Genomic DNA, 23,902 nt, shown 5'->3' with positions numbered 1-23,902 from the left:
GTCTTATTGAGGAACCCTTATTATTGAAATTGTTGCTTGCCTTATACCGATGAGTTAACCATGTAAGTTACTTTTTTGCCGATTAAAACAGCCCACTTGGGACCAATAATGACCTTCTCATTTCTAATTATTGTTTTAATATTCTACTCAACTATTCATTGGAGCTATTAGTTTTTTTCAATACTTGAATAGAAAATCTTTAATATTATAATATTGATTCAACTAACAAAGGAAAAAATAATATTCCTACAAATATCATCGTACGAAGCAATTTCGCTGCATATTAAGTCTTAATGTTTATTAGTGTAATGAATTCGATGCTTACTTTTAACAGAATTTTATTAATTTGCTTGAATATGAAATTTTTTAACATAATCAGATTACAATTAAAATTTGGTCCTACAAAATCCCGAAACGTAAGAAAAAATGGGAAACGAAGACGAAAAATAAAGCTAAAAAAATCGCGAAAGCCGAAAGTGAAACAGAAAATGAAAAATTAGTAACGGTACTCAGCTACAGCGGTTTTGGAAGTTTTGTTTTTTACCGTTACTTTCAATTTACCATTGGCAACATAAAATTTCTGTTTAAAATCACTTTTGTTTTCGTTACTCGCGCCTGGCGAGTCTTGAGAATAGGCTCCTACTTCTGAGCGCTTAATTGCAATTTATATCCAGTAATAATGATGCATCAAAATAAATAACAAAATTTTTGAAAGATTCTATCAAGTATTTTTAAAATAATAGTTTAACTGTTCTGAATGGTAAAATTTCCCTATGAAATTGCTGAGACTGAAAACCCTATTGTTTCAGGAATTCAATGTCTGTCAGATCCTGCTCACACCAACTGCAACCGTCAAAGCTCAAATGTACCTCTATTTTATATCTTGTTATTTGCTATGGTTTTTTTAAACAGAAATACTATAGTTTGTGTTCGTAGGGGGCTTCTAATACTCTGTATATGCATAATTTTCTTCTTTAACTCTTTCCTCTCTTTTACTAACTTTCATGAATTAACTATTACAACTTTAGTGCGCACCGTAAAAAAATCGTTATGATTTTTACTGTAACTTTTGATGTGTTTTTTTTGCACATAAAAAGTGTGTTTTTTTTAGTATTTGGTGTAATGATTAAGTAAAATCACTTTTTGCTGTGAAATCTGTTGTTTTTAGTCACGTGCACAAGATAACCAATTGAAATGATTTCTGTCGTCTGAAATCGTTTGCTGCCATTTTCACTTGGTTTCAAAATATTCGACATGGTTAGCTTGTATTTTTTGCATAAATTTAATTAACTTTCATATTATGGTAGAGATGTGGTTAAAAAGTCAAATGAATTCTGTTTAAGTTGATGGAATTTCCTGGTTTTGAAGCAAAAATTTGATTTGTGAAGCTCGAAAACTTAAAAAAGAACTTCTGTTATTTGAATCGTGATATAAGAACATACTTACGAAGATTAGATTTATCCTTTGTCCAAACAAATAGTGCAGATTGCCAAGTGAGTTTTATTTTTTATCTATAATTTTTTAATATTAATTGTATAGAATGCAGTACATGTATTTCCGATAAGTTAATTAAAACTTTTAAGGTGATTAAATTTCTTTGCAGAAAACAAATATTGTGATTAAATTCAAAGATGGCGTGTATAGTTAATGACAATATTATGTACACGTGTGGGCAATATTATTTGAAAATATTTTATACTATACGCTTATTTTATTGATTTTATGTTATAATGAAAACAATCCTCCATCCATTTAGAATTTTGCTTCTGAGGTTTCTATTTAGGTTGGGATTGGGAGGTTGTGATTGTGAGGTTTGGTAGGTCGGTTTCGAGCGTAAACTGCATTCCTAATAATTTGTTTATTCTTTCGAAATTACGTTTAAGGTATTAGACATAAATTCTATTATCTTCGATATTCAATGATAACGGAAGATATTTCTCGTCGTTATTTGTTTGTTTATTCTATTGCTTTTATACTTTGGCTCGTTTGATACGTTAATGATCCAAAGTTGCTGAAATATTTCACACTAAATTGTATTGGTAAAATAGACCCAAATTAACGGGTATGATCGATAACTCCGGGAAAGCGAATATAACGTAAAATCGAATTAAATTTTAATGGAATATTTTAGATATATTGTTGAAAATGTAAAATTATTAATTAAATTGGTAACAGTTAATAATTATGCATTAATTATTAGGCATTCCAATCTTAACTAATAGTTACCATCCCATTTTCCCCTTCTCAGCTACTCATTGGGTATATAATTTATATAAAAACTTCAATAGTAATTCACATAATATATTCAGTAGTATGTAATTCACATCATATAATCAGTAATATGTAACTCACATAATATACTCTGTAGTTTGTAATTCACATCATGTATTCAGAAGTTTGCAGTTCTCACAATATATTCAGTTATAAGGTTATGTAATTCACATAATATATTAGAACAGCCCTGGAAATTAATAACCGCATTTAATTAGCAAAATAGTAAATATTATCTATTTAGTAAACAAAAAATATGTAATACTTGTAGATTAAGTATTCGCAAATGTTGAAAATAAAAATTAATTGTTTGTGTTCTAAGTTTAAAAATTAAACAATGTGTTTTTATTTATTACTACTTTTTCTGAATATAATATCCCGCTTTCAACGCATTAGATTAGAAAAGTTTCCGAATAAAAAGAAGATTTACTGATATTAATTCTTTATCTTTTAAAATCTTCGACTGTCTAAATTGGTTTCTGAAAGCGACTGTAAAGGGAGTAGAAGCTTTTCCTAACAAGAAGAGTATTTGTGACGTAAACTAAATCCATTCCAATAAGGAATAAAAAAATATTGAAAAGCTTTAGAAGTGTGCTTGGTGGCTGTCATAAAAGATCTTAGAAAAAGTGAACGCTACTTTTAACTGTCGTTAAAAGCTCGAAAATGAAATGTGTCTTGGCGATGGAAAACAGAAATATTCCCCTCCTTTTTAACAAGCTACACTTGTTTTTTCTTCTTCTTTTACTTAAAAATATCTTTTGCTACGATTACATTTCATTTTCGTCTGCTTTATTCGACATTGTTCAAAATGAAAAGAAGTGAAATAATAATCGATTGTGCAAATAGAAGTAAAAGTTGTTCGATAACTCGAAAATGTTTTATATACAGAAAAATATATTATCCTGGCGAAAGAATTAAACCAGAATTTTGTTTTTATTAGCGAATTATTAGGATTTATATCAGCATAAAAAAACAAACTTGAATGTTAAATTGAATTATATGATTCGCAATAAAATAATTTAATAACATTTAATCAAATTCTTTGTCAGCTTAAGTATTTAATTTTATTTAAAAGTATTCCTCTATTTATTTTATTTTAGTTTTTAATTTAATTTTAGCTTTCTTATTAAATTTAATTATTTTTCTTTAATTTTGATCAAAGGCAAATCTAAATTTAATAGCAATTCTTTTTATTCAAGACACTGTATTATGTTTGAATAATTTTTCTGCTATAAAAATAAATTAAAAGGGATTTTGTGGGATTTGGTACTGTTTTCGGGTTTACTATTTAAATAATAAAATATACATGTTGTACATTGAATTTTATGGAAGCTATGAGTGACTTAAGTAATATTTTTTGCAAACCAAGAAAAAGATGCTTCCGATTTTTTCTACCTCATTCAATTAGATTTGGTGATCTTTAAAACTGTATTTTAAAAGGAAAATTCGAAATGTAAATATGTATTCTTTTTAAAAATAAATTTAGGGGTGTTATTTGGAAAATTTAGTTATGGAATGATTTCATTTTTAGGCATTCGAAATTATTCACGTGAATTAAATAAAATTAGTTAAGTAAGATACAATAATTATAGTTATTTCTATTTTTCTATTATAATAATTGAAACATTAATATTAAGGAAATACACCATATTTTACGCCATTATTCAAATGCGTTATAAAAGTATTCAACATGCAAGCTTGTAAAAGGCATTAGAGTTATTCAGTAAAAAGCATATTTCCTTTTTATTCTAATATTCATGAAATACGTAAGGATTCAAATGTCATTATATTCTTACGGTTTGCGCCATTTTGCTTTTTATTCATTTTTCCACAAGAAAAGAAATAGTACATTTTGACTAAATATATGGAAAACCGAGTTTCTTTTTGACAAATAAAAATCTCATAGCAAATATAATCAAATATCTCATACATTTTATATTACTCCATGAATGTAACTGCTTCATGAATGATTAAAAAAGAATTTCGAAATATTTTATGAATTAATGCATTTTCAAAACATGATACATATTTTATTATTCAATTTCAAGATTGCGTGATTAATAATTTTTTGATTATTGTAAAATTTAATATTTTATATATACAAATAAATTTCTTACATATACGCATGAACAAGAATTTTAGATTTTTCATTAATTAAAATTATATGTAAAATTAATTAAATAAATCGGTATTTGGCTTAATTTAAAGCTGATTTAATTAAAAAGATGTACCTTCTAATTCAGTTTTGTTCATGTTAAAAGACTTTGTGGTTTTTCCTTGAATACGTTATTCTTAAACTGAAAAAAAATATTAGATTAAATAACTGATATCAACATTTTATTAAAAAAAGTAGTGTTTGATTAAAGATTTTGAGTATTATCTAAAATCTCTTTAAATAACTGATTTGACAAATTTTTGGAAAAAGTGACATATTTTAAATAATTGTAAGTTCTTTAATATATATTTAAAATAGTTGGATGACTAAGACATGTCCTATGTCAAAGTTTTAAAATATTTAGTCACTGTGATATGCCGTTCTTATTGTTTTCAAACATGTTAACTACGTGATTTGGGCATTTAAAATTGGCTATAATTGTCGGTTCAATGCATTTTACTTGTGATTGGCAGCGAATTTTGAATAAAATTTTGTAAATTAGTTTATACTATACAACGTGAATATTGCAGCGCAATTGAAAAACAATTGACAGTGCAATTGACGTAGAAAAAAAATTACTATACAATATGGTAAACATATTTCTAATACAAAAAACCACAATATATGGCATTTATAAACTATTTATTTGGTATAACCAGACTACAAATTTCCTTCGCTTAAAAATACATGTAAATAGGAAATAACAGTCGACATGTTTCAAGTGCTCAAAAAGAGGTGCCCATTTTCAAGACTTGCCAGACGTGAATGAGAAGAAACAAAAGCTATTTGAAATGTAAAACACAATATTACGAATGAAAAATAGAAAAAGGTGAGAAACAAAAATTAGAAGAAACACATTAGAAGAGAGAGAAAAAATAGGAAAATAGAGCAAGAAAAACCACAGTGGCTGAGAGGGGAAAATCATGTCAAAATGCTTTTCACGCGCTATAGATAGGTGGTGAGAAACTAATGCCATTAACCATAGGAGGGAGGGGGGCAGGTTTTGCTGGCAACTTTACCGTTTATATTTCAAATCATTTTTGTTTCTTCTCATTTTCGTCTAACAAATCTTTGATTGAAATCATCGTCGGGGTTCGATCCCGGCGATGGCTGGTTGATACGAATTCCGCATATCCGGCTTGCACCGTCCACAGTGCTGACGTGAAATATCCTCAGTAGTAGGCGGATCATGAGTTAGGGTCCCCTTGCCGTCAGGCTAACCGTGGGAGGTTGTCGTGGTCTTCCTCTCCATGTTGCGCGAATGCGGGTTAGTTCCATCAGAAAGTCCTCCACGAAGGCAAAATTTCTCCCACTGCTCGATCCAGGAGTTTCCTTGTCTTCTGGATTGGGGTCAAAATTACAAGGCTACGGAGTTGAACATTAATAGTCGTAAAAATTGGGTCGGCTGTTCAACGACGGTTATTAAATATAAAATAAAATGTAATGTGCCACGATATTATGTATTTTCTTTAACCTCCCGCCAGTACACATGCTGTTAAAATATCCAGACAAATAATTTAATTGTTCATTCAAATTACAAATACCACAGACCTCAAAACAAACACAGATTAATAACTTCTGTGTTTGGGGGCTGATATGCAGCGAATGCAATCCCAGAGACAGAAAGATCTCCGATGTTGTCAGTTTTGATGAATATTACGAAGAAAGGCATCTGATAAATTGCATGAGGTCACGGAAAAATGATCCTACTGAATCAATAAATAATTCGTTCCATGTCTATGCTTTTCTGTTTAGGATAGATAATGGTCCTGTCACGTCTGGGAACATGATGAATTCCGAGTCGGAGGTTCGATAAAAAGTTTTGGTATAAATTCCTTATTATTCACTAGTCGTCGTCCACCTCGACCTTCCCGTTATTATTGCTTCTGAGATATCTTGTCACTGAAGGAGGGTCTTTAAATTTGCAAGAGGTGACATTCGATCTGTGCCCCGTCATGTTTTTTNGTAGTAGGCGGATCATGAGTTAGGGTCCCCTTGCCGTCAGGCTAACCGTGGGAGGTTGTCGTGGTCTTCCTCTCCATGTTGCGCGAATGCGGGTTAGTTCCATCAGAAAGTCCTCCACGAAGGCAAAATTTCTCCCACTGCTCGATCCAGGAGTTTCCTTGTCTTCTGGATTGGGGTCAAAATTACAAGGCTACGGAGTTGAACATTAATAGTCGTAAAAATTGGGTCGGCTGTTCAACGACGGTTATTAAATATAAAATAAAATGTAATGTGCCACGATATTATGTATTTTCTTTAACCTCCCGCCAGTACACATGCTGTTAAAATATCCAGACAAATAATTTAATTGTTCATTCAAATTACAAATACCACAGACCTCAAAACAAACACAGATTAATAACTTCTGTGTTTGGGGGCTGATATGCAGCGAATGCAATCCCAGAGACAGAAAGATCTCCGATGTTGTCAGTTTTGATGAATATTACGAAGAAAGGCATCTGATAAATTGCATGAGGTCACGGAAAAATGATCCTACTGAATCAATAAATAATTCGTTCCATGTCTATGCTTTTCTGTTTAGGATAGATAATGGTCCTGTCACGTCTGGGAACATGATGAATTCCGAGTCGGAGGTTCGATAAAAAGTTTTGGTATAAATTCCTTATTATTCACTAGTCGTCGTCCACCTCGACCTTCCCGTTATTATTGCTTCTGAGATATCTTGTCACTGAAGGAGGGTCTTTAAATTTGCAAGAGGTGACATTCGATCTGTGCCCCGTCATGTTTTTTTGTCACTTTGTCCATCTTTTTTCGGGTTAGAGTAATTTCCGAGATTCTCTGCTTTATTAAGTAGTTAAAACTATCTCTATAAGAGTAAAAAAAAAACCCCAAGTAAAAGCCACTATGACAATTAAAATCTAGCAGGATATTTAAGCACTTTTTTTTTAAAGTTGAGAAAAATTTCAGAATAGAAATGTTTCTTAAAAAATTCAGGTACAAGATAATTTAATATTTTGATACAGATGATATTTCTGTAGATATTTTTCCACAATTGTAAAAATACTTTTGCTTTTCCAATGAATTTTAAATATACGAGGGTTGTAAATTAAATGGTGGCAACTTAGCCTTGAAACTCACAGAAGGGCGGGCATGCGCAAATTGGATATGGGAGCGGTGAGGTGGCACTGTTGTCGATGTGTAGAGTACAAAAAAAGTCGATTTGCTTGGTAGGGTAGTTGTTGTGTGGCGTTAAAGTGAGGAGTTTCTTTTCCATCGCCCTAAAGCATGTTTTCAAAAGGTGATCAGCGGTCGTGGCTTACAATCGAGGTTGCCCGTGGAAAAATGCAACAGAATGCTATCGAGGATTAGTGGAAGCCTGTGGAGCAAATGTTTTACCGTATAGGACAGTAGCACGATGGGTTTTTCTCGTCTTTTTTCGTCAGTAAACCTTTTCACAACATGCTTTAGAGCGATGGAAACGAAACTCCTCACTTTAACGCCACGCAAAAACTACCCTTCCAAGCAAATCGGCTGTTTTTTGCACTCTATACATCGACAACAGCGCCACCTCCCCCCCACTCATACCCTATTTACGCATGCCCGCCCTTCTGTGAGTTTCAAGGTTAAGTTGCCACTATTTAATTTACAACCCTCGTATATTTTGAGCATGGTTATAATTTTAACGTACAACATAGCTCTTCAGGGTTTTTAAATTTTTGTGACCTTTTTTTTTAATAAGGAAAAGAAAACCACACTGGAAAAAACTCCAGATCATCATCCATAAATCCATTTTTACCGTGAAATATTACAGCATAGTTTTTACAGTAATATTTATTTAATTCGAGTGATTCAGTGATTTTACGGTAATTATTACTGCCCTGAAAATCCTGATACAAATTACGGTATAAAGTACCGCCATTTTAGGTGCATGTACAGTAGAATCCATTTTTACCGTAAAATACTATGCCGTAATTTTCACAGCAATATTTATTTAATTAGAGTGATACAGTGATATTACTGTAAATAATACTGTAAAAATTACGGTAAATCAGATGTTTTGTTCCGTAACATGTTCCATTCAAAATGGATTTTACGTACCATAAAAGTACCGGAACTCTGAGTGCCGGTGCTTTTTACCGTAATTTGATCCGGATTTTTGCAGAAAACAGGCATTTTATAGTAATTTTTCAGTTTATTGCAGAATATCTTATATTAATATGATACGCAACATTTTACAGATAAATTATAGTTTGGGATGTCATTGATTAATTTCGAAAATTATGCATGATTATGCAGAAAATTATGCAGACAAATGGCTAAATAATTGCCATTTGTCTGAACTAAGAAAAAAAAAACATTTCTTGTAAAAATCAAAATTTTAAAAGTGGTATAAAAGGAAATGCATTTTTACTCGAGAATTCTATCCTTTGCTTATAAACGCTTACCGATTGTTAGACGTAATTCTAGTACGTAAGACTATTACGTAAGAATCTAGTACGTAAGACTCTAGTACGTAAGACGTAAGACTATTTTTTTGAAAATATAATTGGTTAAAAATCATGAATATATTTAATCTCAAAGTTTTCGAAATTTATATCATCCATATCTTCTCTGTTATTTATTCTTCATTCTAAAACTTTTACCACTGATTTTTAGTTTTGCATTTCTTTAACTTGTGGATCTTTTTTTGGTGGAACCCTGGGTTCAGCATATAAAAGAAAAGTCACTGTGTTCATGAAATTATTCGCTGACTCAATTTGCTAATAACTGAATTTGATATGCCGATACATTGATTTCGACTAGACAGAACATAGGTTAGAAACTTCTTGCCATTGGGCTAGAAATGAGTAGTTTCATGAAATTATTCGCTGACTCAATTTGCTAATAATTGAATTTGATATGCCGATACATTGATTTCGACTAGACAGAACATAGGTTAGAAACTTCTTGCCATTGGGCTAGAAATGAGTAGTTTCATGAAATTATTCNAGAAAGATCTCCGATGTTGTCAGTTTTGATGAATATTACGAAGAAAGGCATCTGATAAATTGCATGAGGTCACGGAAAAATGATCCTACTGAATCAATAAATAATTCGTTCCATGTCTATGCTTTTCTGTTTAGGATAGATAATGGTCCTGTCACGTCTGGGAACATGATGAATTCCGAGTCGGAGGTTCGATAAAAAGTTTTGGTATAAATTCCTTATTATTCACTAGTCGTCGTCCACCTCGACCTTCCCGTTATTATTGCTTCTGAGATATCTTGTCACTGAAGGAGGGTCTTTAAATTTGCAAGAGGTGACATTCGATCTGTGCCCCGTCATGTTTTTTGTCACTTTGTCCATCTTTTTTCGGGTTAGAGTAATTTCCGAGATTCTCTGTTTTATTAAGTAGTTAACCCTATCTCCTATAAGAGTAAAAAAAATATAAATAAAGCCACTACGACAATTAAAAGCTATCTGGATATTTAAGCACTTTTTTTTTAAAGTTGAGAAAAATTTCAGAATAGAAACGTTTCTCAAAAAATTCAGGTACAGGATAATTTAATATTTTGATACAGATGATATCTCTGCAAAAATATTTTTCAACAATTATAAAGATACTTTTTTTCTCCAATGAATTTTAAATATATATTTTGAGTATGGTTATAGTTTTAACGTACAACCTAGCTCCTCAAGGTTTTTAAATTTTTGCGACTTTTTTTTTTAAATAAAGAAAAGAAAACTACACTGTAAAAAACTCCAGATCATCATCCGTAAATCCATTTTTACCGTAAAATATTATATCATAACTTTTACAGTAATATTTATCTAATTCGAGTGATTCAGTGATTTTACGGTAATTATTATTGTCCTGAAAATCCTGAATCAAATTACGGTATAAAGTACCGTCACTTTAGGTGCAACAACAGTAGAACCCATTTTTACCGTAAAATATTATGTTGCAATTTTTACAGCAATATTTATTTAATTAGAGTGATACAGTGATATTACTGTAAATAATACTGTAAAAATTACGGTAAATCAGATGTTTTGTTCCGTAACATGTTCTAGTCAAAATCGGATTTTACGTACCATAAAAGTACCGGAACTCTGAGTGACGGTGCTTTTTACCGTAATTTGATCCGGGATTTTTGCCGTAAACAGGCATTTTATAGTAATTTTTCAGTTTATTGCAGAATATCTTATATTAATACAATACGCAGCATTTTATAGATAAATTATAGTTTGGGATGTTATTGATTAATTTCGAAAATTATGCATGATTTATTTTGCTATTTCTCTGAACTAAAAAAAAAGCACTTCTTGTAAAAAACAAAATTTTAAAAGTGGTAGAAAGGGAAATGCATTTTTACTCGAGAACTATATCCTTTGTTTATAAACGCTTACTGATTGCTGGAAGTAATTCTAGTAACTAGACGTAAGACTATTTTTTTAAAAATATAATTGGTTAAAATTCATGATTATATTTAATCACAGAGTTTTCGAAATTTATATCATCCATATCTTCTCTGTTATTTATTCTTCATTCTGAAACTTTTACCACTGATTTTTAGTTTTGCATTTCTTTCACTTGTGGATCTTCTTTTTTTGGTGGAACCCTGGGCTCAGCGTATAAGAGAAAAGTCACTGTGTTCATGAAATCATTCGCTGACTCAATTTGCTAATAATTGAATTTGATATAGCGATACATTGATTTCGACTAGACAGAACATAGGTTAGAAACTTCTTGCCATTGGGCTAGAAATGAGTAGTTTCATGAAATTATTCGCTGATTCAATTTTCTAATAATTGAATTTGATATGCCGATACATTGATTTCGACTAGACAGATCATAGATTAGAAACTTCTTGCCATTGGGCTAGAAATGAGTAGTTTCATGAAATTATTCGATGACTCAATTTGCTAATAATTGAATTTGATATGCCGATACATTGATTTTGACTAGACAGATCATAGCTTAGAAACTTCTTGCCATCGGGCTAAAAATGAGTTGATTTCCTTTCCATGTAAAGAAAATGCAGGCAAGGTTTATCAAACATTCCTCCTCCAAGGATTGCTAGTCATGATGTTTGATCCAAGATCTCCCTTGTTTTCTGGGTTGAATTCAAAATTACAAGGGAACAGAAGGGAACATTGATAGTCGTAAACTCAAAGATGGGTCAACAGTTCATCGCCGGCTATAAAATTTAACATTTACCCGATAAAAATATTTCTTAGTAGTAATACAATGCAAACATATTTCTAGTTATTGTATAATATACATACAGATATTTCCGATTATTCTATAATATGCGCAGTAATATGCTTTTAAGTAATTATTCCTCGGGTATTATGTATGTTAAATATATTTTAAGTTTTGAATATTGATCAATGTAATCATTCAAACTATATAATATTCACTTATGATTTGGAAATCTCGCGTTTTTCCTCTCGCAAAGCATTAATTTAGAAATGACAGAAAGATTTACTGCAGTGTGACTAGATTCCTCAACGGTAACTGCTTTAAGTATATAAACGTATCTTGCTTAAAGAACTCTCGTGAAGCGCAGAAAACAGAAATTCTAATACTTTGCCGATCGTTACCAAAGATCTAAAAACTCTCATTTCTGATTTACATCACCGGCACGAGTCATAAAAAACCCTACGACATTAAAAATACAGTAGTACATCTATTTCTTTCCGAAAATAAATACCAAAAGCAAAGTGAAACATTGAAGCATAACCAAACATCCGAAAAGGAAGAAAACGTCAGTTAGTGGTGGGAGAAAAATGGCGCAAAGCAAGTGAAAAATGGAAAAAAATTGTTAATGTATAATGTATATAAAATATGATTTAAATTTTCAATATTGATTAATTGTAATTATTCAGTTTGCAAGAAATCGACATTAGGAGTCAAACTATTTAAAATTCCTTTCTAGTCTGGAAATTTCACATTTTTTTTGTCACAGAACAAAAAAAAAAAGTGTTTCTTCAGTAAAATGACTGAAAGATTTACTGCAGTGTGTCTAGCTCCTTTAAGAACGGTAACTACTTTAAGTATATAAACGTATCTTGCTTAAAGAACTCTCGTAAAGCGCGAAAAACAGAAATTCTAATACTTTGCCGATCGTTACCAAAGACCTAAAAACTCGCATTTCTGCTTTACATCACCGGCACGCGTCATAAAAAAAAGCAAACCCTACGACATAAAAAAGTTAGCAGTGCATCTATTTCTTTCCGAAGATAAATACCAAAAGAAAATTGAAACATTGAAGCCTAACCAGACATCCGAAGAAGAAGACGTCAGTTTGTGGTGAGAGAAAAAAAAAATGGCGCAAAGCGAGTGAAAAAATGGCGTCTTTTAGTAGATCCACAATTGGAACTTAGGCGACCTACAGACCAGAAAAACAAAACAATTTCTTGTGGATCAAGAAGTACTGTTACACTTTCACGCGTTAAATGTTCGTCAGGGAAGTAAGAAGAAAAAGCAAACAAAGAATAAGAAGAGGTACTTCTGAAGAAAGGATGATCTGGAGGTTAAAAAGAAGAGGTTCTTCGTTTTCCTCTGAGGTGTAGGAGGAATAGATCTTGACTGTTAGGCGAGAATGGGAAGAAGTAAAGAGGTTAAAGATGAAACCGTTTCTAGATCTCTTTTATTTCTCGAATGTTTCTGGGAACATGTTTTTTCTTCTTTTCTTTTTGTTATTCTGTTAAGGGGATCGAATGTTTGTATTCATAGTAATCGTTAAGGAAACCTTTGGGATAAAGTGGTGTTCTCCAGGCAGCTATTATTTGAATATGTTTATGGTTTTGTCACTGATGTATTCATGAAAATGGTGTTTATGCAAATGTATGCATTAAATATTTTATGCAATAACATATAATATTTAGAATTATAGCCAATATTGTCTTTGGGTTAATTTAACTTAATTAAATGTTTAACAATTTTTTACGATGATAAATAATTATAGTTAGATTAATTTTCTGAAAAGAATAATATTCATATTTTTTTAGATAAAATAATGTATTTCAAACCTAGAGAATTATGTATCTGCCATTAAAAAATAACTTTTTTAAATTTTCATTTGAGATTTTATTCGTATTTTGTTTTGGTGCTCTTGCAGTTGGAGATGAATTTTTTTAAGGGCCTAATACACCTTTTTATAAATTATTTAAATAAATCATAGCCAAAATGTCTGTTGAATACTGTTATATGTTTTAAAAAACATTATTACTAATTTTGAAATTTCATTACCAAATTTTTATACATATATTGTCCTCATCTATGATATGTGAATCGTCCATATTTGTGTAAAGTTATTTGCTAATATATAATTTTGTTTACTTGGAAAAATTCCTTATTTTCATATTCGAAAACGTCTGACTACTCCTGCCATCCCACATATATATCTTTTTACGATGGACGAATCATTGAGGCTATCCACTGCATTAAATTAAAACTATAATTTAGAAACTGTGTTCGTATTTTAAAGTTTAACTATTTATATGACTATAAACAAAAATATTAGCAATATTTTGATGTATGGAAACGTGAAGTATACTTATTCGCTCTTGATAATTCGCATACATACATATCCCGATTCTGATATTATTGTATTTATTAAGCAAGTTACATAAATAAATTTAGCAGACAAATGAAACACAGATAAACAAATGCTAAAAAAGGCAGATACTAAAAAAATAGAAGACAAAAAAAAAATTCTTTTACCTAATTTGACTTTATTTATCAATCTCTTTAAGTATTAATACACTCACTCCTGGGTATCTCGAGTATTTTGATGCTTTTCTTATAGAACGAAATGTCGAGATCTCTATAAAAGTCAGTTTTTAATGTAACTTTATCATGTGTGTCAAATCTCTTTCCCTGCCTTTTTTGACTTGTAAGCCGGTAGCAGTAGCTTGGATCTGATCTGAAGAATGCGTATGATGAGGTTGCAGTTGAGAGCTCAAGTTGTGGCATCGTTGCCATCGACTTAGGGCACAATGTATTGTCTTCATGACAGTGTAATTTTTTTTTGCAATAGGGACCGTTCTTTATTTTATCCACTAATTGATCCATTAATGTTATTTTATATTCTCTATCGATGGGTTCTATTTTGTCAAGTAATTGATGTATAGGGTGCCATGTGTATCTTAAAACCAAATTCTCGATGGATAATAGTCTTTTTACTGCTTTTAGCGGCTCTTACCGTTCCATCTACATTAACCTTTACCCTGCCATAAACCACATTAACCTTTACCATTACCAATACCCTGCCACAAAAGTGATCTTTGTATGAAAACACCTCTTGGAGAAAAGCGGAGTGTATATTGTTAATACCAATTTGATATTGTTACTTCGAACTTCAGCTATAAAAATGAACTGTGCTTTTCAGATTCAAAAACAAATATTTCTATTCTTAATATATTATGGTAGAAAGAGCGATCTTGTTTCCGCAAAATACATCTTGATAATGAAACATTTGTGTCGCAACATTTTTTTTTTGAATAAAAGGACCCATCTTTTACAAAACGACTCTAGGCATAAATGGGTTGTCTGACTTCAGATTTGATTTTGTTTATTTCGCTTAAATGGCTCCAAATATATCTCTGGACCATCAACACGTTAATTTTGCTTAATTGTTATCAAAAGTGGTTTACATTTGGGAAAACAGTGTTTATTTGCTCAAATATTCATACAAAATGGTGCGTTCATTCCATTCTGATATCTTTAGTTAGCTAAATATCAATTTAATGGTTAGTTTATAAAATTTTTTAAGATTGTCTTTTAAATTTCCAGGTGCAATCACGACATTAAGACGTTCAGCATAATAGCTGTCCATACAGGTTCGTTTAAACTCGGTTAACCATCCATAAATGGCAAATTTGAATGTAACAAAAATCGCTAATAACACTTATTTTTAACACTATTGCTACACGGGGAAAAAATTCTAAAAGCACAAAACTTAGTTAAAATTTTAAGGTCTGTTTTAAATTAAAGTTTAATTAATTTCAAAGAGATAATATGCATAGTCATGAGGTTCGAGTTTAAGACGTCTTCCAAGCACTGAAACTTATATTTTTTCTTTTTTTTGTGGTATAAGAGTTTTGATACACACCCTAAGACTGTTCCAAGAATACTAATCTCACAATATACAAGAGGAGTAGGCAAACATACAAATAGCTGCTGTATAAATACTTCTTAGAAATATTAGAATTCTTGCATACGCAAACGATAATGAATAATAATATTTTTGACACACCAGACACGTAGAGCCCATCACTTTTATAATAATGTTCTATCATCACCAAAAAACTGATCTAATAGTCAAACTTTCGATATTAACGTTCAATGACGTTTTTAGATTTAGATGTGGAGAAAACAGAATTAATTTCTTCATTTAATCCAACAGAATTATTTTCTTTCCATTTATCATCCATTTAAAAACGTAAATATTTGTAATTTATATTTTAAATATTCTTTGAATGATAATTTATAGATTGTTATTTTACAGATTCAATTAAAATTTCATTAACCCTTTGACACAGAATTTTTAATTAAACATATTTTCATACTTTAAAAAAATTATTTTTCATTAATTTAGGTCAAAATAAAATAAAAATATTATATTTGGCATTTTAATAGTTTATGATTATGAAATACAGCATGAAATGTCTTTTCTGCGTGTGTCTTTTTCTGCCTGTGTCTTTTTCTGCGTTTAGGTTAAACGTCTCACTTCCAAATAACAATTTTTCAAATGTGCACTTATTTGCAGTTATTTAGATCTGAGAAAAACAATTACTTATTTATCATTCAAATTTCTTTAATTTACAAAATCAATTATTGATAAGTTTTTGAATATGAATGAAATAATTTTTCGAATTTTTTTTTTCTTTCGAATTTCAGTACAATTATAATTTCGATAATTTGACAAATTTTTTACTAACTATTTGGCTGTTTTTTATATTTACAAAATATGCTTCTGCTTAAAATTGAAGTGCCAGAAAAATGGACACAGGTTTCCTATCTGCATCAAAGGGTTAATTAAGTATTTCTCCTTTAGTCGCGGGCAATGGTAAAATTAAAAAAAAAAATGTTTTGTGCTCAAAACATAGAGGCTTGAAATAAATTTTCCAGTCTAAAGAACAAGGCGTGAGTGAGTGCGATTAACTCACGCGAAGACAAGAGAACAAAACAAACAGACAGATAACGATTAGCTTTACAAAATACAGAACATAAACAGAACAGCTCGACTAGCAGATAAGAAATATAAACATTTAAAAACAAACCATTAAATCTATCATGTTCTCTAAGCGCCTTTCCTCTACCTATACTCATAAAGAAGTACTATGGTTTTTCTGAGAACTTCCATACAGTAATGAATAGGAATTGATGATAACTCAAAAATTATTATACCAGATATTTGTAAATTTTTATTTTTAATATTTTGCTGCTCATCACATGATACCAAATAAAAAAAAAATTGAAATGATGATGCTACACGAAAAAAAAACATTATTAACGCAAATTTAAGCATGAGAAAGCAGTTTAAATACATAAAAAGGATTACACAGCTTTTCTTTTATCATAGAATTGCCAAATATTTACAAATTAATTACAGACATTTGTAGCATTTTATTTTTATGCACAGAGGAAAATTGGAAGAAATCGGACACCTGCAATTTTATCTAAAATAAACGTAATTTCTAATTTCTTTCTTTTTTACCACTTGGGGTTGACGAAACGGTAAACTCATTCATTGCACGGCATTGTTGCAGGTCATTTTAGTTACATGTTTCTATCAGACTTATTCTACCATCCTATGTGAAAAGGCAGTATCACTACTAAAAAGTAGTGGAGTTACTGTTTTCTTTATTATCACGGCAAGACTGTTGATTTTACATATTATTATCAGACTTATTTTGCCGTACAAAGTAAGAAGGCAAAGTTTCCACTTAAGTAATGGAATTACAGTTTTTTTTCTTAGCCTGACGCAAATGCTGAAAGTCATTTTGGTTACATACTTCAATGAATTTATGTGATCAAAAATGCTGTTGAACAAAATGTATTTACTTCTAACTTCAAGGCAAGTTAAGTCATTCAAAGTTCAGATTTAATATTTTTTAAGGAAACAACATAATAAAGTCAAAAATTTAAATCTTTTTTTAGTTTAATTTTTTTAAAAATAAAATATTGAATTAAGGAAGGGATAGGGTATGCCATTACTTGTTGCTAAAGTTCAATTTAATGTTTCGTGATTGGTTTATAAATAATGAAGAAAATGGATAAATATATGTTTCACAGTGGAATTGGCTTGAAATAGATTCTAGTATTTAGTTATGAAATTATTCGCAGGCAAGCACTCTAAAGTAAAATTAAATATTTGTAACAATAGTAAAATTTGCCAATTTATAATAATCAGATTTGAGTCATGACAAAATACATCATAAACATAAAAGTTAAACAATATGTTTGTTTTGCCCGAATATTTTTAGAGATTATGTGTATATTCTAACTTGTAAAAACATGACTAAGCCCTCCTCATGCAAAGAGAAATGGGAAAATAGTTTCCAGGAAAGTTTGTATGAGTTATATATATAAATATTTACTTTCAAATTAACTTTTTTAAGTACTTTAAATTATTATGAAAAAGTTTTACAACACTTTACCAACATATATGAAATTGAAGAACTGTTTTTGCGAAAGCTGTCACATTTCTCTTTACTTTTTTTTTAATTTTTATAAACTTTCTCAAATGTTTGAGGAAAATTTCTCACAAATTTCTTTAAAATACAAAATAATGGGTAAAAATATTTGCGATAAAATATTTTCAACAATTGTGTATGCTTTATTTTTATATCAAAAGCGAAGTTCTTTTCTGAAAAGAAAAAATTCTTGGGACTGAAAATTCCGATTGATAAAAACTATTATAACAAATTAAACTAAAAGATCTCTGACTAAAGAAAAAGTGTCACTCATTAAGCATGAAGCTGTCATACACCTGTCTGATATGCGTCCCAGAATATGTCTTGTTGTGTAGTTCAGTTTTTTTTCTTTCATTTCCTTCGATATCTTCCAAACTCTCAAAAGAGAGAACTATTTTTGACCTGGACTTTGGCCCGGAAGCTCAAGAATACATTTTTTTTTATCCATATCGCAGTTAATTTTTTCCCTCGGTATGAAAGAAGAGTTGAAAGGATTTAAAAAGAAATTTTGCGGGATAGAATGTATTCTTTGAAAAAAATTTGTTTAAGGACAAATGTTTTTTTTAAACAATATTTTGGCACAATACAACGCATAACGTTAAGAAAAGTTAAAAAATATCTTTTATACTTTTTTTTGAAAATTATGCACCATTCTTTTTAGAATAAACAATTATTTATTTGAATAATCGGTGCTTTTGTTCAATAAAAAGCAAACGGAAAAGGTAAGAAATGATATAATTCTTTAAAGAACGAAATCATTTCAACAAATATATATGTTTTATAGCCACAATAATTACTTCGAAAACAATTTTCACCATAAATGACAGTACAGTCTGTTTTTGTACCAATTTTGAAATCAAAAACTATTATGAAAACAATGTATAAAAATGATCAAAACAATACAGCAACACAGTTTTGATAAGTTTTCTCTCAAAGCGATGATATACCGATGTTTGAAAAAATTATGGAAGCACTTCTAAACTAACTTATTTCTTTTTTAAATATTTTGCAGGAAATACTTAGATAACTATAGAAAACTATAACTATAGACTTTATAACTATAGAAAAGTTTAATTCTTGCGATGTATCAATATTGCGATATCTATTAAATTTAAAGCATTCAGAGATTTAAGAAACCAGCAATAAATTACGAAAGAAAAATACTGTTTTTGAACACCCTAATAAAATAAGATAGAAGTAAGAAATAGTGATAAGCTTGTAATCTGCATCAACTACATATAAAATAATTATATAAAATTTCATAAATCTACCAATTTCGAATTTTTTAATTGCTTTTAACCTTTAAATTAGAAGTTTTTGTAAATTTTTTATTTGATTTGCGACTTTTTTTCATGATTTTTATAGGTTTAACCGGGATTTTCACATGTTTTGCGTCATAATGCATATACTATATTATGAAAGAGTTTTTGAAGATTAATTCAAGGATATCTATATCATAATCAAAACTTCAAAATTCTTAAGTCATCCAAATAAAAAAGAAAACTAAATATATATATAAATGTTTATTTTTTGATTTAAGATAGTTTATTTGAAAGCGTCATAATTTAAGTGGCAACGCGAGTTAATATTTAATTATCAATCAAAACAATAGTCCCAACAAAATAAAGAATTAATTCTTCTTTCAGCCCAGATTCTTTAATTATCGCGAATTTATTAATCAAATAATCCTAAAAAACTCTTTGTCATAATTCTAATATGAATGCAGAGTTTCAATTTCTTGGACATCAGCGTGGTTGGATTTTGTTTCATATTCAAAAGTTTATTCATAGCCACAGAAGACAACTCCTTCGCCCCTGCGATTTGAGCGAAATATATGCATTGTACAGCAGTCTTAGATCGACGTATCACCATCCTATCTACAACAGATACAGTTTATATTGGGTATTAGGATACATAATTGAGCAAACGTACAAATCAAAGATTGAGGATAGCGACTTCGTCCTCTTATTACTACACTCCCTTTTAGAAAACGATGGACACATAGGATTTCTTTTCACTTTAAGCGAAGATTTGACATCAAGTTTTCAAAGTAGTACTATCCTCGGGTACTACTTGGAACATGCTAACAGGAAGGCAGTACTTCTTGGCGATGTTCGGATACCATGCGCCAAAGTATTTGATGACTACCACTGGATATATCCCCTAGAGTTTGCCATTCAGTTAAAATCACCAGTGATTCTGCATGAGCTTCTTAGGTATGGCGCCATCTGGTCTCACGAAAGCTACAGATCTTGTTTGCGTTCCAAGAACTTAAACCCAAACATGTACATTAGGGACATTTGTCGAGATCTACTTAGGCAGATTGTCCACTCATTTTCGCTTCATAATCCAGAACTGGATCATTTATATAATCTGAATATTCACGAACGCTCTTCTTGCGAGAAGCTTATTTCATGCGGAACTTTGATTCTAAGAGATTCGGGACTGTACAGTAGCAAGATGTTTCGCAGAAAGAAGATTGGCGAAACGTACTTGGCAAATTCGCAAATGGTATCTACACTATTGGCGAAATTGGGTACTGTTGCATGGCCAAGTTTTTCAGATCGCTTTAACCAACCAATGACTCTCAAACACACTAGCAAACTCACAATAAGAAGAATTCTGAATGGTAATTGGCATCTGCCGCAGGGTATATATCATCTCAGTTTACCTAGGTGCCTTGAAAAATACTTAGATTTAGTAGAAGATTAACACGGTAACTTTAATTCAGTCTATATAAATAGTTTAATTTTTCAATCAAAATTAAAAATTAAAAAAAAATGGAACATGTTTTGTTGTAGTTTATTTTGATGCTCTCAAACATACTAGCAAACTCACAATAAGAAGAATTCTGAATGGTAACTGGCATCTGCCGCAGGGCATATATCATCTCAGTTTACCTAGATGACTTGAAAAATACTTAGATTTAGTAGAAGATTAACATAGTAACTTTAATTCAGTCTATATAATTAGTTTAATTTTTCAATCAAAATTAAAAATTAAAAAAAAAATAGAACATCTTTTGTTGTAGTTTATTTTGATGCTCTCAAACATACTAGCAAACTCACAATAAGAAGAATTCTGAATGGTAACTGGCATCTGCCGCAGGGCATATATCATCTCAGTTTACCTAGATGACTTGAAAAATACTTAGATTTAGTAGAAGATTAACACAGTAACTTTAATTCAGTCTATATAATTAATTTAATTTTTAATCAAGATTAAAAATTTAAAAAAAAGATCATGTTTTGTTGTAGTTTATTTTGATGCTAATTTTGATTCCTAATACTGATTCCTCTTATTTCTAAATTTATGCATCTGAACTGCGTGTAGATGTAGGCACGTAGTTCAGAGAAATACGAAACTGTCACTACAGACGGATAACAGTTACCACATAGAATTACAAGAGAAACATTCGAGTAACAGTATTTAATTGGTTGAGAGCCAAAATTAGTACAAAAGCAACAAGATTTTACTAATATAATAATCAACTTTGAATTTTAAATATTCAAAGAGTCTGTTATACCAGAAATTAATATATTCTGTAAAATAGTTAGATTTTGAAAACTACGATAACAATACGTGACACTTTAAAATTTAGTTATTTAGGTAATACTCCCTGCAACACCCATTATTAATGTACCTATATTAGGTATCTAATACCTACTTCTATAATACCAGTATAACCGTTATTTATGTATTAATCTATCATATGCCATAAAAACTATTATAGTCTGAAAAACATTAATTTTCCTGTCAAAAAGTTATTTCAAATAGAAATTTTTTACAAAGAAATTGAAAATAGAGGTATATTTTTATTCTTAATGCGATGAAATGGTTAATGAATGATTTACGCAACTCAGCGTAATTTCTTGCCTCTTGTGTGGTAAAAAACAAGAAGAAACGAAGCTTGGTAGGGCTAACATGATTTTGACGTGGAACAGAAAAGTTACATTTAAACAAAACTTCGCCAAGTAATGAAGCTGATTCTGGTGTCATTCTATTTTCCAAATTTTATCTGGACGATTTTGAAGCTGCATCTTGTAATAATTATCTTCTAAGGAGTTTGACCTATTTTCAATGTATAGGAAGTGTTTGCACCCGCATTTTCCACAAATAATATATTAAAAATAGCTTTCACATTTTACACAACTTACAATTATTTTTCCTTAGAATGATTTGTAATTCAAAAACTGTCTTGTCCGTGTTCCTTAATTCAGCTATCATTTTCTAATGTGAAAAATAGAATTTAAGTTTCCGAGAAAACCATTTTAAATATATCAGAATCTCCATACATTCTAATCTTCAATTTTAAACATTTGTTGTTTAATAAAATAACATTTACCAAGATTCGCTTTCGTGACAAACAACAATATTTTGTAAGTTAAGCAAAAATTAAAAGTTTATTTTAACAGATTATTGCACAAATATGGATGCAGAGCTTTCTTGTTTGTTTTTTTTAATTTCCAATGGCAGGCCAATTTAAAAGAACAAAAAGGATAAAATAACAAGAAAAACAAGGCAAAAAGAGATAAATAGAATTGAATGCATAGTGACATGCTTAGCCCATACGGGCCCTAGCTTCCCAGTAGCGTCCACACACAGTAGTGGAGATGAGCGCAGGACAGACGGAAATATGGGGCAAGTCCATGTCCTCCCCAAGGCGACAGAGCTTGCATTTAGGAGAGTCAAAAATGTTTATGCTAAAAAGGTGTTTGGCCAGACAGTCATGGCCCGTTACAAGTCTAAAGAGAGCGACTGCCGTAAACCTGGGCTGATTTGGGATAGTTAAAATATGGTTAAACCAGGTTTTGTGTATATTGTTTGTACGGAAATTCTCTGAGAGCATGTTCCGCAATTGGTTTCAGACCAGCAATTTAAATGAGTGCAGAGAGATGGAGCAACGAGAAGAGCTTTCTTGTACACCTATTTTTTTCCCCTGTAATTCAGTGATTTTACGATAATTATTACTGTAAAAATTACGGTAAATCGGATTTTTTGTTCCGATAACCTAAGTGCCGGTACTTTTTACCATAATTTAATCCGGTATTTTTTACGGTGTACAAGAGCTTTCTTGTACACCGTAAAAAATACTGGATTAAATTATGGTTAAACAAAAAATCCGATTTACCGTAATTTTTACAGTAATAATTATCGTAAAATCACTGAATTACGGGAAAAAACGAATTTATTGATGATGCACCCTAAATGCTGGTATTTACTGTAATTTGATATGGAATTTTTGACAGTGAACATCGTGAACGAAAATCATTCTTCTGATTTAAAGGCGCAATGATTCGTATTGAAATAAGATATATAAGTTCTGTTGTATATGGATATCTTAGCAACAAGTAAAATTAATCATTTTGTTAACACTTTTATTTTTTCGGTAAGAATTAAAATTCATTAGGGATTTTGAGGGTCGAACGTACAGAATTTTCAATTGGAGCTCAATAAAGAGAAAAATCAAAGCTTACTCTTGCAAGCATTTTGTCACAGATGTTGGAGCATGTCTGTATACAGTTGCAATATTACTTTGTTAAACTGTGCGAAAAATATTCTTGCTACAGAGGCATTTAATAGCAACAAATCTACATTATTTATCTATATTATAATTTATATATATATGGGTCATTCTCACTAAAACTGTCATTTTTCAGTTCACAAAATCCCAAAAAAGTAAAGTGAATAAAAAGCTCTGAAACTTTTTATATTAATAGAAATATGTAATGGCATTATAAAGAAAGTATATATCCTATAAATTATACTTAATATTTAAATTAATTAATTTTTTAAATAATTAATTTATAATTAATTAATTTA

General features: G+C 30.3%; 2 protein-coding genes and 1 long non-coding RNA gene across 4 annotated transcripts in view; 2 read left to right on the top strand and 1 right to left on the bottom strand.

Moving 5' to 3' along the window:
- Window positions 1–23,902, bottom strand: part of LOC107451674 (uncharacterized) — a 274,776-nt gene that overhangs the window by 106,244 nt on the left and 144,630 nt on the right. The window lies entirely within an intron of this gene.
- LOC139425342 (uncharacterized) overlaps window positions 1,293–23,902 on the top strand; it is a 26,674-nt gene continuing 4,064 nt past the window's right edge. Inside the window, exon 1 of the long non-coding RNA XR_011636538.1 lies at window positions 1,293–1,493. This is a non-coding gene — a long non-coding RNA (uncharacterized lncRNA). The remainder of the gene's footprint in view (window positions 1,494–23,902) is intronic.
- Window positions 19,660–21,359, top strand: LOC107451676 (uncharacterized). Its single transcript, XM_016067843.3, has one exon. It carries the CDS (start codon window positions 19,796–19,798, stop codon window positions 20,789–20,791), a length of 996 nt encoding a protein of 331 aa, XP_015923329.1. The 5' UTR covers window positions 19,660–19,795; the 3' UTR covers window positions 20,792–21,359.

The sequence above is a fragment of the Parasteatoda tepidariorum genome, chromosome 4, assembly GCF_043381705.1.
Source record: "Parasteatoda tepidariorum isolate YZ-2023 chromosome 4, CAS_Ptep_4.0, whole genome shotgun sequence".
NCBI lineage: Eukaryota > Metazoa > Arthropoda > Arachnida > Araneae > Theridiidae > Parasteatoda > Parasteatoda tepidariorum.
This window is presented reverse-complemented; position numbering and strand designations above follow the sequence as displayed.